Consider the following 14,431-nt stretch of genomic DNA (forward strand, 5'->3'; position numbering starts at 1 on the left):
CACTGCAGCCCTATGTGGAATCGGTTTGAGACCACTGTTCCAAAGGAAGTAGGCGTACACGGCACTGGTAAGTCTTATCAATATGCCTGATCGGGTTAAGTGCGAAAAGAATGGCAATTTGGATGAAACTCCTTAATAAGAAACCCAGACACTTGCATAGGTTTCTTGGTTCATATTTGACGAAATATCCTACGTTGAAGACGTCTCCAAAAGGATCGACATTAGCACATTGTACAATTGCGACTTCAGCACAACACATCTTGGAAACCTGACTGTAAAAGGACCCAAACACAAAATTATTATTATTTTATAAATACTTATTTTCATTATGCTTTACATTTTCAATAGTTTGCAAAAACTATTTAAATTCACTTTATGATAATTATAGTTTGATTTATATTGTGCTACATTATTTCTGTTTACATTTTATATCGATTTTTTTCATGAATTGCATTGACTCCAGAATAACTGGAAATGAGACAATATATATTTATATATAAGATTCAACAAAGAAATATTTGAAGGGAAAGGAGAAACATTTTCTTCAGGAACAATTTATTTTAGATCCATTTTTCCAATACAAGTGACGGAGCAACATGTAGGATGCCTTTCTTGGGAAAGTGAACGGAAAAAGAGCAAAGTTTCTGTAAGGTCGGACAGCGCTGGCTTCTACTTTTGTGCCGGAACCAGGTCATCGATGCTCTGGCCTTTCTCCAGCCGCTTCTCCATATCAACCAGCAGTCTGACGCCGTCCACCACCATCTGGACCAGCTCCACCTCGGAGAAGCCCAGGCGGTCAGCGTTGGAGATGTCGAAGACACCACCCACCGCCGCCGTGTCAACGCCGCCTGAATGAAAGTCACTTAGTTCGGCGACAGAGCTGCAAAAGGAGGCGGAGCGACGAACTCACCGGTTCCTCGCTTCTGCAGACGGAGGCGCTTGAGGACGTCTTCGAACTTGGCATTCTTGCTCATGTTGGGCAGCTTGACGTGGACACCGGCACGCAGGCCCGTGCCCAAATTGGACGGACATGTCAGCACGTAGCCCAGGTGCTCGTTCCACATGAAGGCGTGACCGCGATCTTTGAACAAACTCTCAATCTACAACAAAAATGGGTTTTGGTACAGTTGACACCACTGAATGTTTGATATGTTGTAACTGGGTGAGATTACGACTTCCAAATATCAAGCTTTTCATTTAATTGTGACTGTCTCATTTGAATGTTTTAATCTTAAGAAATGTCAAATGTGATTTTTTTTGGGATAATCTGGTTGTTCTGCTACACTATAGTAGTTATATTTGTTCTTTACACATTTTATGGCCTGTATTGGTTGTGTACATGCTGTAAATTTTTGTCTATATGAGCTCAGTCCTGGAACGAACTAAGCTCGTATCTCGAGGTACCACTGTGCAGCCAAGAAATTAACTTGGATAGGTTTCCCCCTCTCTACTTTCAAAGAGACAACAAGAATGAAGAGAACAACACAAATAGTCATCTCTCATCTCATTTTCTGAGACGCTATATCCTCATTAGGGCCACGGGGGTGCTGGAGACAGTCCCAGCTGTCTCCGGGCCAGAGGCAGGAACACCCTGAATTGGTGGGCAGCCAATCGCATGGAACAAGGAGACATTTACGCTCGTATCTAAGGGCAACTCAGTGTCCAATCAGCCTACCATGCATGTCTTTGAAATGTGGGAGGAAACCGGAGTACCCAGAGGAAACCCACACAGGCCCAGGGAGAACATTCAAACTCTACACAGGTGGACGTGACCTGGATTTGAACCCAGGAACCTAGAGCTGTGAGGCCGATGCACTAACCACCCGTCCACACACAAAAAGTCAACCCTTTCATAAGGCACTTATTGAACTAATTGGTTGGCATTGACAACACTAGACATACAAATGAATTAGACACTTAGCGCTCTCAATTCTACTGAAAGCGGCTGAATAAACCGACCTGGATTTGAACCCCGGTCCCCAACTGTGAGGCCCATTAAAATGGAAGTCGGCCCAGTGGTGCGATTGGTTAGCGCGCCGGCTTTCAACTCTGGGGTTCTGGGTTCAAATTCAGGTCACCTCCACCTGTGTGGAGTTTGTATGTTTTCCCCGGGCTTGCGTGGGTTTCCTTCAGATGCTCCGGTTTTCTCCCAAATTCAAAAAAACATGCATGGTAGGCTGATTGGACACTAAATATCCCCGAGGTATGGGTGTGAGTGATTGTCCGTCTCATGTCATGGCTGATCATCAATTCTAGGTGTCTCCTGCCTCTGGCTTAGAGTCAGCTGGGATAGGCTCCAGCACCCCCCGCGATCCTAATCAGAAAATGAGACGAGATGCAATTCATTTGAAGTAGACAGCGGGTAAAAAATAGCATTCCCCTGAAAATGTGTTTATCACAATAAATGGCAACCAGTGAGTGCTAACCTTGGTGAGTCCAGTACAGAAGCGCTGGAAGACCTCCTTCATGTTGCCCCCCTTCTGCATGGAGATGACCCTCAGGTGGTCTTCCTCATTGACCCACACGAGAAAGGTCTTGTTGTCGTTGTGCCTTGAACGCATAGTAACTGGTCAGCGCCAGTTATTTTGCCGGACGGCGGCGATCCTCACCAGATGCCCCTGGCGTCGGGCCAATCGCGGGCCATCCCGGAGGCCAACAACAACGGTGAGACAGGCTTGTCAAAAAGGAAGTGGTCGTCGATCAGCTGCTGCTGCTCGGCGTCCGTCATGCTCTTCAGGGCAAAATATTTGCCCTTCAAGTCGCCACTCAGCGATGCTAGGGCTGCAAAAAACGTTCATTGTAACTCGATGCCCTCCCCATGCCACCCCCACACCTTCCCTGTGCCTCACCTTGTACAGAGAGCTCTTCTACGGCTCGCCGTTCTCCACGGCTGCAGTGCGGCGGCAAGCAGAAGCCACGGACGCTACGGCCCGTACGCACGCGAGAGCTCAGCACGTAGTCTGGGTCCAGGTCGTCACCACCCTAGGGGTCCACGGGGCAAACGCATGTCAAAATAAACAATAACACAAGAGGAATTGTCGCCATCTTGTTTACAGAGTCACAACTCTAGTATATGATGTAATCGTATCAATTTAAATTGACAAATTGCCGTTTGAAAACTTTTCTTCTTGCTAGGGGGGGCCTAACAGAAAATAATTGAGAAGCACTGCCTTAACAGAATAACCGTAACGCAATAAACATGTAAGAAAAAACATTGTAAATTGTTCATATAGGCAATTTATCATGCTAAATTGAATAGTACAGTAATCTCTCAAATATCGTGACTTCAATTTTTTTGTGGGGGATTTTTTAAATTAAAAGGTGTTTATTTTAAGTTCATAAAAATGTGAAAATCCACACTAAAACTTGGCACAAGAACTCAGCACTGAAGTATTTTAAATATATATATTTATTTATGTATTATTTTAAATAGGGGTGACGCTACTTCGCGCTTTTTTGTATATCACGACCATGTCTGGTCTACATTAACCGCGACAATCAAGGGATTACTTTATTTTTAACATTTAACCCCAATTTTTTTTTCGCAATTTAATCAGATTTTTGCTTTGAGCAACACAAGCGCTTGATGATATTTGACCATTGAAAGCCGGAAAATGACCTTGAGGTTGCCGGGGTTAAGGTCGGTCTTGTGCTTGTCTGTTGGTTTGTAACCTCCGTGGCGATCCTGGATAACGGGATCCAAAAGCTCCTTGAACACCTCGTAGGTCTCCTCGTCACCGGCCACGCAGCCCACCGTCATGATGAAGGGGTGTCCTACAAAAGAGAGCAGCGTTCAGTCGACAGAACGCAGACACGTCGACAAGGTTCATACCTGGGTTGTCCACGCCTGTCTGGATGACGTCATCCAGGGTGAATCCACTGGGCGTCTGCCGGCCGCGCAGTTTGTTATACAAGTCAGATGTCAGGATCTTGGCCATGTGGTTGTTATGCTTGCTGAGGTCGGGGTACTCCTGATCCGTCGAGTAGCGCAGCTTGGTCTCATTGTGTGTATTACCGAATGGCATGGTGGTGTCCTGCAATGACAATAACCACACACAATATTATCCACCGATAAAAGCACCAGATGTCATGACAAGGATCGTCCAATCAAACGCCTAGCACCGTCAATAACATTTCTGAACCGCTTTATCCTCACTAGAGTGGCAAGGGTTGCCGTCTCCAGGCAAATAGTCATCTCTCATCTCATTTTCTGAGCCGCTTTATCCTCATTAGGGTCGCAGAGGGTGCTGGAGCCTATCCCAAGTGACTTTGGGCCAGAGGGAGGGGCACACCCTGAATCGGTGGCCAGCCAATTGCAGGGCACGAGGAGACAAACAAACATGTTTACACTCATACCTATGGGCGATTTAGATTGTCAAATCAGCCTAGCATGCATGTTTTTTTGGAATGTGGGCGCAAACCAGAGTACCTGGAGAAAACCCAAGCAGGGCTAGGTAGAACATGCAAACTACACACGTGGACCTGGATTTGAACTCAGGACCACAGAACTGTGAAACCGACGCGCTAAGTTCTCAGCCGCCGGCCACCCGTCATTAAAATCCATTCATTCATTTTCTGAACCACTTTATCCTCACAAGGGTGACGGGGGGTGCTGGAGCCTGGGCACAACCTGAATCGCTGGTGATTAACAGCCGTGTCGCGAAAATCAAGTCAATCCAAGAGATGGTAGTTGCCACATCGACCACACGATGGCAGTAAAACACTACTGACAGCAACATGCCACAAACTGGAGCCAGAGCAAAAATATACGTACAACTAATAGTCTACTGCACGACAAATTTATATTTTAAAAAAAATGCATCCCAAAAGAATTTAACAATGTTTCCTCCAATTTTTCATATGTCAAGGCATAGAGAAAACCTTTCTAAGCCCACTAAGGACCACTGTGAGCAACATCAGAAGTGCTCGTTGTGGCCACCTGCTTTCAGCAGGTGCATTTCTTCTACCCACAAATGATCTATTCATAATCAAATTTTATGATTAATACCCATAAATAATAATACCTCTTAATGAATGTGACTAGAATATACAAAAATCTGACATCACCCAAATGTCATCTTATTTTTCACATCTGTCCTTCTCAACTCTCATTTTCATTCAAATGACTTTTCTGCTGAATGAGTCACTTCACGTAGTCTATCTTCCATTTATACAGTATTTTTCCATCGGAAAGTTCACCGACAATTTAATCTTCGCTGCATGTTTTGCTGAACAGACCTTTCTCACTCGAAAAAAGAAAAGATCAAACCCAGTTTCATTGCATGCTCTTCTATTTGCACAAACTCCGACAGCCATTACAACAACAACAACAACAACAACAACAACAACAACAACGCACTTTTTTTTCCCCCTTCTTCTTTGGTTTCGGGAATCGAGATATATATTTTAATTTAAAAAATCCTATTAAATGAAAGAAAAAACTATCATTAAGTGGAATGTTGCTGTACGTTACTTATCTTTCAATACAAAATTTCCTTTGAGGAAAGTATATCAATTCATTTTGCACTTAAAAAAATTACCACTCTTATTTTCCATGATTTTAAGAGATAATGTTTTCCCCCCCTAAATCCAGGGATTGGTATTTATGCACTCCAGATTATTTCAGCAAATGTATTTTGCTGTTTTTTAGATGAGCAAACCGAATAAAGCAGCTTGCTTTATTTTGATTGACATTTTAAATTTAGATGCATGTCACAAAAAGAGCTGCAATGTCTTCATTAGCTGCATGAAGGAGAATTCATGAAGAATGTTCATTTTTTTTGCTGGATTGCCTGCAACAGTGGGTTTACTCAGCTGTCAATCAATGCAAGTCATTGTGTGTCCGATAATAGGAGCAACAAGGCCAGAATGCATCATTCCAGCATCATAAATCCAGCCATGGCAGGTGCACGTATGAAATGCCAATGCCTTACCTTTTGTTTGCGAATGTGCGGCTGTTGACTACAACTACTAGCCGGGACAGATACAAAAATCCCTATTTTTCCTGCTAAAATGCCAGAAGAAGATGCGAGGGGGTTCCAAAAATCTGTTCTCTCCTCTCGTCCACTGAGAGAAAGCAGCTGACATCAGAATTTATAGAGCTTTCTGCTGCACGACCATTGGATAACGCCAGAATCCATTCAACCTAGCCACGACGCTGATTGGACGCCTTCTCCTCGCCTGTGTTTTATGGTTTATGGACATAGTTCGGCCATAAAAAATCACGACAGGTGAAATTTTTATTTTTCATTCATGAAAGAGTACCCGTGAATAAAATAATTCATTGTTATTATTTTTATTTTTTTGTGTAAATTGTGTTTTTATGCTCAAGTTTAATAGTAAAAAAAATTTAATATGTATTTATTTGGCAAAAAAATAAAAAAGCTAAAATTTGTTGCACCTTTTTTGAGGAAGCATATCAAAAAATGTGTTTACAAAGTCGTTTTCGCTTTTGAAATGTGGATCTAAAAATCGTGCAACTACTTCCGGTCTAATTCATCCCTTTTCCTGTGAGCGAGTCGCGAAGCACATGTGTATTTACATCCTGCTTTTCTTCATTTTTGTCCCGAAATTCTTTGTGTGGTCACAAAACAAGTATTTTTTTCCCAAGCGGTAAGTGCCAGTTCATAGTTTGTTTTTGTTATTATCCATGTAGTCCATTTTCCACGCAATTTAAAGTGGTTTAGCACTAACTTTCATTTTCCTGACCCATTCCGACCTAAAAACTCATCGTACCTTAATTTTAGACCGTTATCAATAGTAATTAAACAAAACCACCCTACATTTTAAAGACATGTTTACTTTACGCCACAGATGGACGTTTAATTCCTTTACGGAAGTAAAGTTGGCCATAAATATGCCGAATGTATGAACGTATGAATGCATGTAAAATCAACGGTACGGAAAATGAATTACCTTTTTTTTCATCATTTTTGCCATGGATAATTTAAAAGGAAAGACAGCATTTTCTTCAAGTCGGACAATTGATGAGACAATTTAACAATGCATGTACAATGTTAACAAATCCAATAAGAGTACAGTGATACCTTGAGATACGAGCTTAATGCTTTCCGGGACTGAAATGAACTAAATACAAATTAATTCGTTCCCACCCTCTGAAAAACCCCCACCAAAAACTGGACATTACAATGGAAAAGCATTTTTATTGGTTATAATTAATCATCTAACAGAATAACAAATAACTAGTGGTAATGATGATTAATACCGAAGTGAGACATTATGCAGTACACTCATGCGTACACCACATTTTTCCCCTTAATTCTGTACTGACTAATGCAAAAAAGTCGGAAAAAATACAACTCTCCACCCAGTGCTTGTAGATATCTTTGGACGAGGGAGATGCGACGAGAAAGACAGTGCACTGAAATCATAAGCAGCCTCTCTTATGTTCGTATCTCAAAATTTGTCTCGTAGCTCAAGGCAAATACCTTCCTATGAGTTTCAAGCAATTGACAGTGCATGATATTCTTTTCCAATATCACATCACAGTCAACTTTTTCCGACCTTTAAATCAACTGCTGCAGATGTTCGCGGTATTCGAAACAAAACTACAACTCTAGGACCCCAAGCTGTTAGCAAGAAAACCTAAGGACCCCAAGCTGCCCATTTAGGTGCCTGAACGAGAAAAAAAACAATTTAACCTGTGTTTTAATGAAAACACCGCAGGAAAACAGGAAATTGCACAACATACAAGTTCGGGTAAGGGACCACCTGTAAAACGTTAATGTTAATGTTGTGGAAGTTTGAATTTGCCAATTAATGATCGACAAATTATACTTGTTTTCATTATGCTGTACTTGTTCAATAGTTTGAAAAAACACTATTTCAATTGATTCAAAAACATTAACATATCGTTTGATTTAAATTGAACACTTTTCACTTCAAATAGATTAGACACCTATAAATAACAACCTCAGTTAAACGTCAGTTAAGTTCACCCATGTTTGAACATCCAGCATTGTCAATAGCACGGAAAAAGTTACCACTGGGAGAAAATGGCTGATCAAAATTTGTCATTTTGCATTTTCCAGATTATCCAACGATGAGTTTTGCGGAATACAGCGAGGAGATCCGCGAAGGTGACGTGGCCATCGTGTACCTGTCCCATGAGTCCCTGATGGCAGTAACGGTGCGTCACGGCGCCCAGACGCAGACGCGCTACGGCGGCATTCGCCACTCGGACGACTTGATCGGCAAACGCTATGGTACCAAAGTGACGTGCGGCAAAGGGGGTTGGGTGTACGTGTTACACCCCACGCCCGAGCTATGGACCATGGCGCTACCCCACCGCACGCAGATCCTCTACTCCACCGACATCGCCACCATTACGCTCATGCTGGACCTCAAACCTGGATCTGTCGTCTGCGAGTCAGGTATGAACCAGCGCTAAGCCTGGGCCCCGTGTGAGGTAGTGGCTACCGGTTCCGACGGGAGTATGAAGCTAGTTTGACCTGAAAACAGTGCACTCTAGGCGGATGCCAAAGCCTGGTTGTGCTAGCATCGACTGCCGGTGTATGAGCATGGCCGTTTGAATAAAAGCCCTACTGTGGGCACTTTTTAATCTTCTCTGGGATCATAACTGATCAGATCTGGCCGGTGGTGAGTTCCTGATTTGGGTGCCTTCGACTTTCCTTCGCTATTGATCCACTAAAATGGGTGGACAAACTATTTCACAAAAGGCCACAGTTGGTGTGGGTTTTCATTCCAACCCATAATTTGAATTGAATTGAAGAAATTATTCTAATCATTTTTTTAAAAAGATAATTATCGTTAGCATTTTATTGCCCAGTTCTACATTTTTGTCTAATTCGTTTCGATGCCAGCCCTTTATAGTCCATCTCGTCATCGCCATCAATGGCAGCCAAATAAAAGATTTGGATTAGATTTTTTGGGGGGTGGAGGGGTGCATTGCTCCGCCTCCATACCCATTGCCAGTAGTTTGACTATCAATAAATCTGCTATCCCGGCCAGGTCGACGGCGCCAAAGGGGATTGGAAAATTGTGCGTGCGTAGCATTGCAGTTCATCATGTTTACTGCATGCAGACTCTGCAGGGAGGTCAGAGTATTTATTGACTAAAACCAGCTCAAATCCTATGTGTGAGGCTGATTAATTAAAGAGAGGGTAGGGGTTCATGAAAATGTTGCTTCTTGCTTTTTAAGTCTGCTGAATCACTGTCAGGCCCGTTGCCATGGCGATGACACCAGCTGATTCAGGCTTTCGTGTGTGTGTGTGTGTGTGTGTGTGGTTCATTAATGTTGTCCATCAATGGCCGGTCAGTGAACTTGAATGTCTCCTTAGCGACCACAATGTTTTGTAGTATTGCTTTTAGGCTTCTGTTTTTGCTCTTTTCCTCTCTTTACTTTTACGTTTATGATTTTAAATGTATTTATTTTTATGTATTCTTTCAGGCTCCTTTAGGGGGTACTTTTGAATTGATTTTTTTTCTCATTTATTCGCATTATTTACCAAAATGGATAGACTCACATGCAAAAACATGCAATTAAAACCATATTATTCACCATATTTTTCACCATAACACTTTCTTCCCCTTAGTTATTTGATTTTAATGAGTTAATCAATATCTGAATTCAAATGGGATAGTGTTGGGTTTGTTTGTTTGTTTGGTTTATTAATGAACCTATCAGATAGGCTCCAGCACTCTGTGGATAAGCAATGTTGATAATGAATGAATGAACGAATGTATTCCCTCCCTCTCTTACCTAAAAAAAAATATTTTGATCCTCATGATGTTATGAATTTTATTCCTGAATCTTTGTTTTTGCTTGTTTTCATCATTTACTCTATTTATCATGTTTATTTTACCCACAATTTCTATCAGTTAATTTAACACTTGCTTTCCTTACACTAACACTAGTTATAATCATGCTCTCTATTATCACTGGTAGTGTTTAAGACTAGTTTTTCTTGTTTCCTTATACTTATTATCATGCTAGTTTTAGTCTTTGTTTTATAGCTGCATAACAGTTTATGAATCAACAACTGAACATTAAATGAATTGATAAGTATTTGATTAAATAATTTGGGCCATCATTTAATTTCAAATTGAAGCAAATTGATTACTTTTTTGTCATTCATTAATCCATTTCCTACTTTTAGCTTGGAAAACCACTAACGATTTTCCTGCCATTTTTTTCAGACCAAAGCAGTCACTGAATTATAACTGATTATTATTTATGCATTTCCTGCACTGTCAAATATAAATAATGACAAGGGTTTGAATAGAAAAAATCATTAAAAAAAAATCTGACTCTTCAAAACTGATTTGATAATTCTGTCGCAGACCTATTTTAGCCTTTGTCTCAGTCAGTTATTCTCGCTTATATTAGATTGCTTCTTGAATCGAGCTAGTTTTAGTCATAATTGAAATACTGCTTTGTTTTTGCCAGTCTTACATTAGTTATCAATTGTTCTTTTTCTCCAATTGCACACCCCTCCACTGTAATTCATTTGATTCTGGAGTCGCTCAATGTGTACAATGTGTTTAAATAGGTTTTCTTAAGATAGACCTGCCTTTTTCTAAGAAAAGTTTCCGTTTTGGTTGCAGGAACAGGCAGTGGGTCACTGTCGCACGCCATCCTACGCACCATTGCGCCCACCGGCCATCTTTACACGGTGGAATTCCACCAACAGCGTGCCCAGAAGGCCCAAGAGGAGTTTAAGGAGCACCGCGTGGACCACCTAGTGACCGTTGCCAACCGAGACGTTTGCAAGGATGGTTTTGGAGTGACGGGCGTGGCTGACGCCATTTTCCTGGACATCCCCAGCCCGTGGGACGCAGTGCCGCACGCCAAGACCGCCCTCAAATGCAGCGGTAAGAACTCAAACGCAACAAGTTCTGACACGTTGTGAAATCATAGTTAGGGAATGGTCGCCCGGGAGCTGTTGATCTTGCTTTAAAGGTCAGTTTAATCTATAACAGGATCCTACTGAGGTCATTCTGAGGGCTAACAAGCTAGGCTAATTACCGGCTCAGTACCGAGGCAATTTAGTTACATTCAATTCAAAACACTTGAGATTTTGTTTTTAGAAAACTTGATGTAATTTAGTAAACCTTTAAGAAAATCTGTTTGTCCTTATCAATGGTAAATTATGGGCTTGCGTTGACGGTGCTTGATAGCGTGTTCAAATGGATTGGATGTTTTTTACTGTTACTAGCACTGAGACAAGATAATTGACAGCTTTCCCTCCTTATTACTTTCAATTTACATGCGCGGTGGCTATTTTTATCCTTCTGCTATGAATTTCAATTAGTTTGACACTATTAGATCCGCTTTTTCTGAATAGACAGAATGATGAACGCCATGGACTGAAAAGGCTTTCCCGACTGGTGCCTTTTATGGAATTAACGTTCACTCAGAAAGGCATCCACATAAACTGTGTTGCATGTCCAAAAAGGGTCATGTAGAAAGAGAATCAACATTCCCCTCAATATAGATCTTAACAAGAATCACAAGGACAAAAATCCATCTTTATAGACACACTCTTGTTTCAAATGCTTCGGTTTAGGTGTTTTAAGTCTTTATTCAAATGTTCTGTCCTCTTCCCTAGCTTGTAATTCTGCTCATGTTTTTGGCCAGCTGCCTGACTTCCTTGTTTAGAATAAAGCTGCTCTCTCTATCAGGTCCTTGACATTGCCGCCATCCCCCACCCACTCCGGAATCCCCTCCTGTTATGCAAGTGCATAAAACAAATAAGGCCTGCACAATATGTGCTCTGTTCTGTCGATTGGTCGCTGGGTGAGATTGTTTAAACGTTGGCCCCGCCCCTCCCTGTTTGCTGGCCCGGTCACCTTGGAGACCAGCTAGTTTAATGGCCGCTTCACTAGCTATTTGGACCTACGCCTCATGCTATTTGGACCTAACCCTAACCCTAACCCCCCGCCTCATGCAAGGAAATGCAAGACATCTGGCGATTCGCATCCAAATTCATTTGAACCTGGAGGGTTGGAAGCAATCATTCGATAGGACTGCCACAAGTAATTAGCCAATAGACAACTAACTGGATATCAAATGAATCAATAATTATTTTTATGGTAAATTAACTGTTTATACTTTTTAGAGCCTTTAATGGCAAATATTCGCTTATTTTTTCAAAACTTTCAAACATTTTTTTGTTAAATTATCTTTACATATATTGTATAATTTCTGTTTGGTGTAATAATGAGAAATGTCTGTAGTAAGCTTTTCCAAATCTGCAGATTGTAATGCTTAAAAATACAACAAGAAAGCAGCAAGTTAAGATATTGAGTTTACACACTTAGAGAAGGTACAGAAATTCAATCTATTAGTCTATTAGGACCCGACAGCCGCTTCTTGCCACCATTAAAAAATTCAACTCTCTACAATGCACGGTTTGGACAAACGTAGCGTGAGAATGTTAACATAAAACATCCACCCATCTGTAAATCATGCTTTATCTATACGATTCTTCCCGAAACACTTTTTCCCCCCCTGCCGTAATGGAAAGCCTCGGCCAGACACGATGGTGCTGGATGCGCTGAACCAACGTAGTTTTAAGGACGACTATCCACGTCATTTACAAACATCATTTTCAAAAGAATTTCCGCCTGCAAAGGTGCACACACACACACGCGGAAAATTAGAGAATAGATAAATCCTGATTTTTAGATGGGTGGATTGATGACTCCCGTCATGACAGAAAAAAAGGGTTCCGGGGAGTACCTGGAAATTTGCTGGTGGAAATTCTGATTGTAAATGACGTGGAAAAGTGTCCTAACCTACGACCAATCAGCCACTTAGTGCATTTAGGGCACATTGTGTAAAAACAACTATTCAATCATCAACTCTGCTCTCAGCTTTAACAAATAAAAGATTGAGTTTATACGCTTAGAGAGGGTGAAAGAAATTCAATCAATTAGGATCCGACAGCCGTTACTGGCCACCATACAAAATTTCAACTCTACGTTGCAAGGTTTGGACAAACGTAGCGAGAGAATTTTAACATACAAACCCACACACACCCATCCATAAATCCCAGTGGAATTTATCAAGACATTTGCCTCGATTGTCACCCAGGAAAGTGATTCTGTAGAAAACAGGCACCCTGAAAAGCTGGCAAGTGGTCGCGCGTTATCGTATTGTGATGACATTTGTGCTCGTTATTTTCGAAACATTTTGAAGGGGAGGCAAAAACAAACAACTCTTGATGCGTTCGTTTTGAGGACTCTGGCTGAACGTCCGGGTGGGGTCAACCCGTAGAACAAATGTAAAAAAGATTAAAACAAAATTAGAATTCAGTTTTGTGTGAAGTTACATTAACGTTGAGTGTCTCTATATATTTATCCAAGTTCATTTAAATTTGTTTGTTTTAGTGAGTTGCCATGGATTTCAGTTTAAATAAATAATACATTTTCACATTTTCTTTTTCATGCCAAGTGCTCAAGTCTACAGTAACATTTTAATTTCAAATGATTTTAATTGCTAATAGTTATTTCTAATTGCAAAAATAGTTGGTAATCAAATATCAAAGTAGTCCTTGATGGCAAGCTTGTTTGAAGATTTGTTAATGATGCTGTATGCTTTCCAATGTGAGATGACCTGACAGGTGTTTCTCTTCACTCTAGGAGGTCGTGTGGCATCCTTCTCACCATGTGTAGAGCAAGTGCAGCGTACGTGCGAGGCTCTGTCTCGCCATGGGTTCCATGAGCTTAACACTTTGGAGGTGGTGCTGAGGGTTCACGAGATTCGCACTGTCTCGCTGCCTCTGCCTGATTTTGGACCTGATGTGCTCAGCCCCGAAGTTTCTCTACCTCCGACCTTCAATCACTCCGCTGCCACGTTGAAGACCACCACGCCACCCCGCGAAATGCCGGCTCACACAGGGTATCTCACTTTTGCCACTAAACCCAGATCATAATCAAAATTGTAATAACCCTGACATCATTTTTTATCTTTTTTTTATATTTTTTTGCTTGCATCAAGCAAACTTGTTTTTTTCCTCCATTCATCAGAACAAAACAAGCATATGCCATTTTTAGTTAAAACCGATTAAGTTAATTTAAGAGTTTTTGAGCAACATTAGAGGCGTTTTTTTAACTTTTAAAATAATTCACATGAATCCCTTGAGTTTAAACTGAATATTCAGTTAAAATACTCTTACAACTGAGACTGCAGGTGCGTTTAATATGTGTGAAATAATGTTTTTTCTTAGTCCAAGAAGTAACCTGAAGACGGCAGTGCCTTCCACTTATGAGTTTCAGCATGGATTTTCACATTTTTATGAACTAAAAAAAAAGCTTTTCATTAAAAAAAAATTCCCCAGAAAAATAAATTTGCAATGGACTTAGCCGCGAGATTTGAAGGATTACTGTAATATGATTTATACGTTTTATGGGTAAAATACATGGGAGCTAATGGCAAAATGCAAAA

The 14,431-nt window shown here is 41.1% G+C and overlaps 2 protein-coding genes across 2 annotated transcripts; one reads left to right on the plus strand and one right to left on the minus strand.

Moving 5' to 3' along the window:
* Positions 1-538: 538 nt before the first annotated feature.
* ckba (creatine kinase, brain a) lies at positions 539-6,100 on the minus strand. The gene is made up of 8 exons (XM_077731080.1): positions 5,934-6,100; positions 3,833-4,034; positions 3,620-3,774; positions 2,850-2,982; positions 2,610-2,781; positions 2,427-2,550; positions 911-1,100; positions 539-848 (listed from the first exon to the last, which is right to left on the minus strand). Exons 2-8 carry the CDS (start codon positions 4,023-4,025, stop codon positions 670-672), a joined length of 1,146 nt encoding a protein of 381 aa, XP_077587206.1. The 5' UTR covers positions 4,026-4,034; positions 5,934-6,100; the 3' UTR covers positions 539-669.
* Positions 6,101-6,498: 398 nt separating this feature from the next.
* On the plus strand, positions 6,499-14,191 carry trmt61a (tRNA methyltransferase 61A). The gene is made up of 4 exons (XM_077731081.1): positions 6,499-6,612; positions 8,052-8,393; positions 10,588-10,854; positions 13,627-14,191. The coding sequence occupies exons 2-4, from the start codon at positions 8,063-8,065 to the stop codon at positions 13,917-13,919; spliced, it is 891 nt and encodes a 296-aa protein (XP_077587207.1). The 5' UTR covers positions 6,499-6,612; positions 8,052-8,062; the 3' UTR covers positions 13,920-14,191.
* Positions 14,192-14,431: the final 240 nt, after the last annotated feature.

This window comes from Stigmatopora nigra, chromosome 13 (assembly GCF_051989575.1).
Source record: "Stigmatopora nigra isolate UIUO_SnigA chromosome 13, RoL_Snig_1.1, whole genome shotgun sequence".
In the NCBI taxonomy this organism is placed as follows: domain Eukaryota; kingdom Metazoa; phylum Chordata; class Actinopteri; order Syngnathiformes; family Syngnathidae; genus Stigmatopora; species Stigmatopora nigra.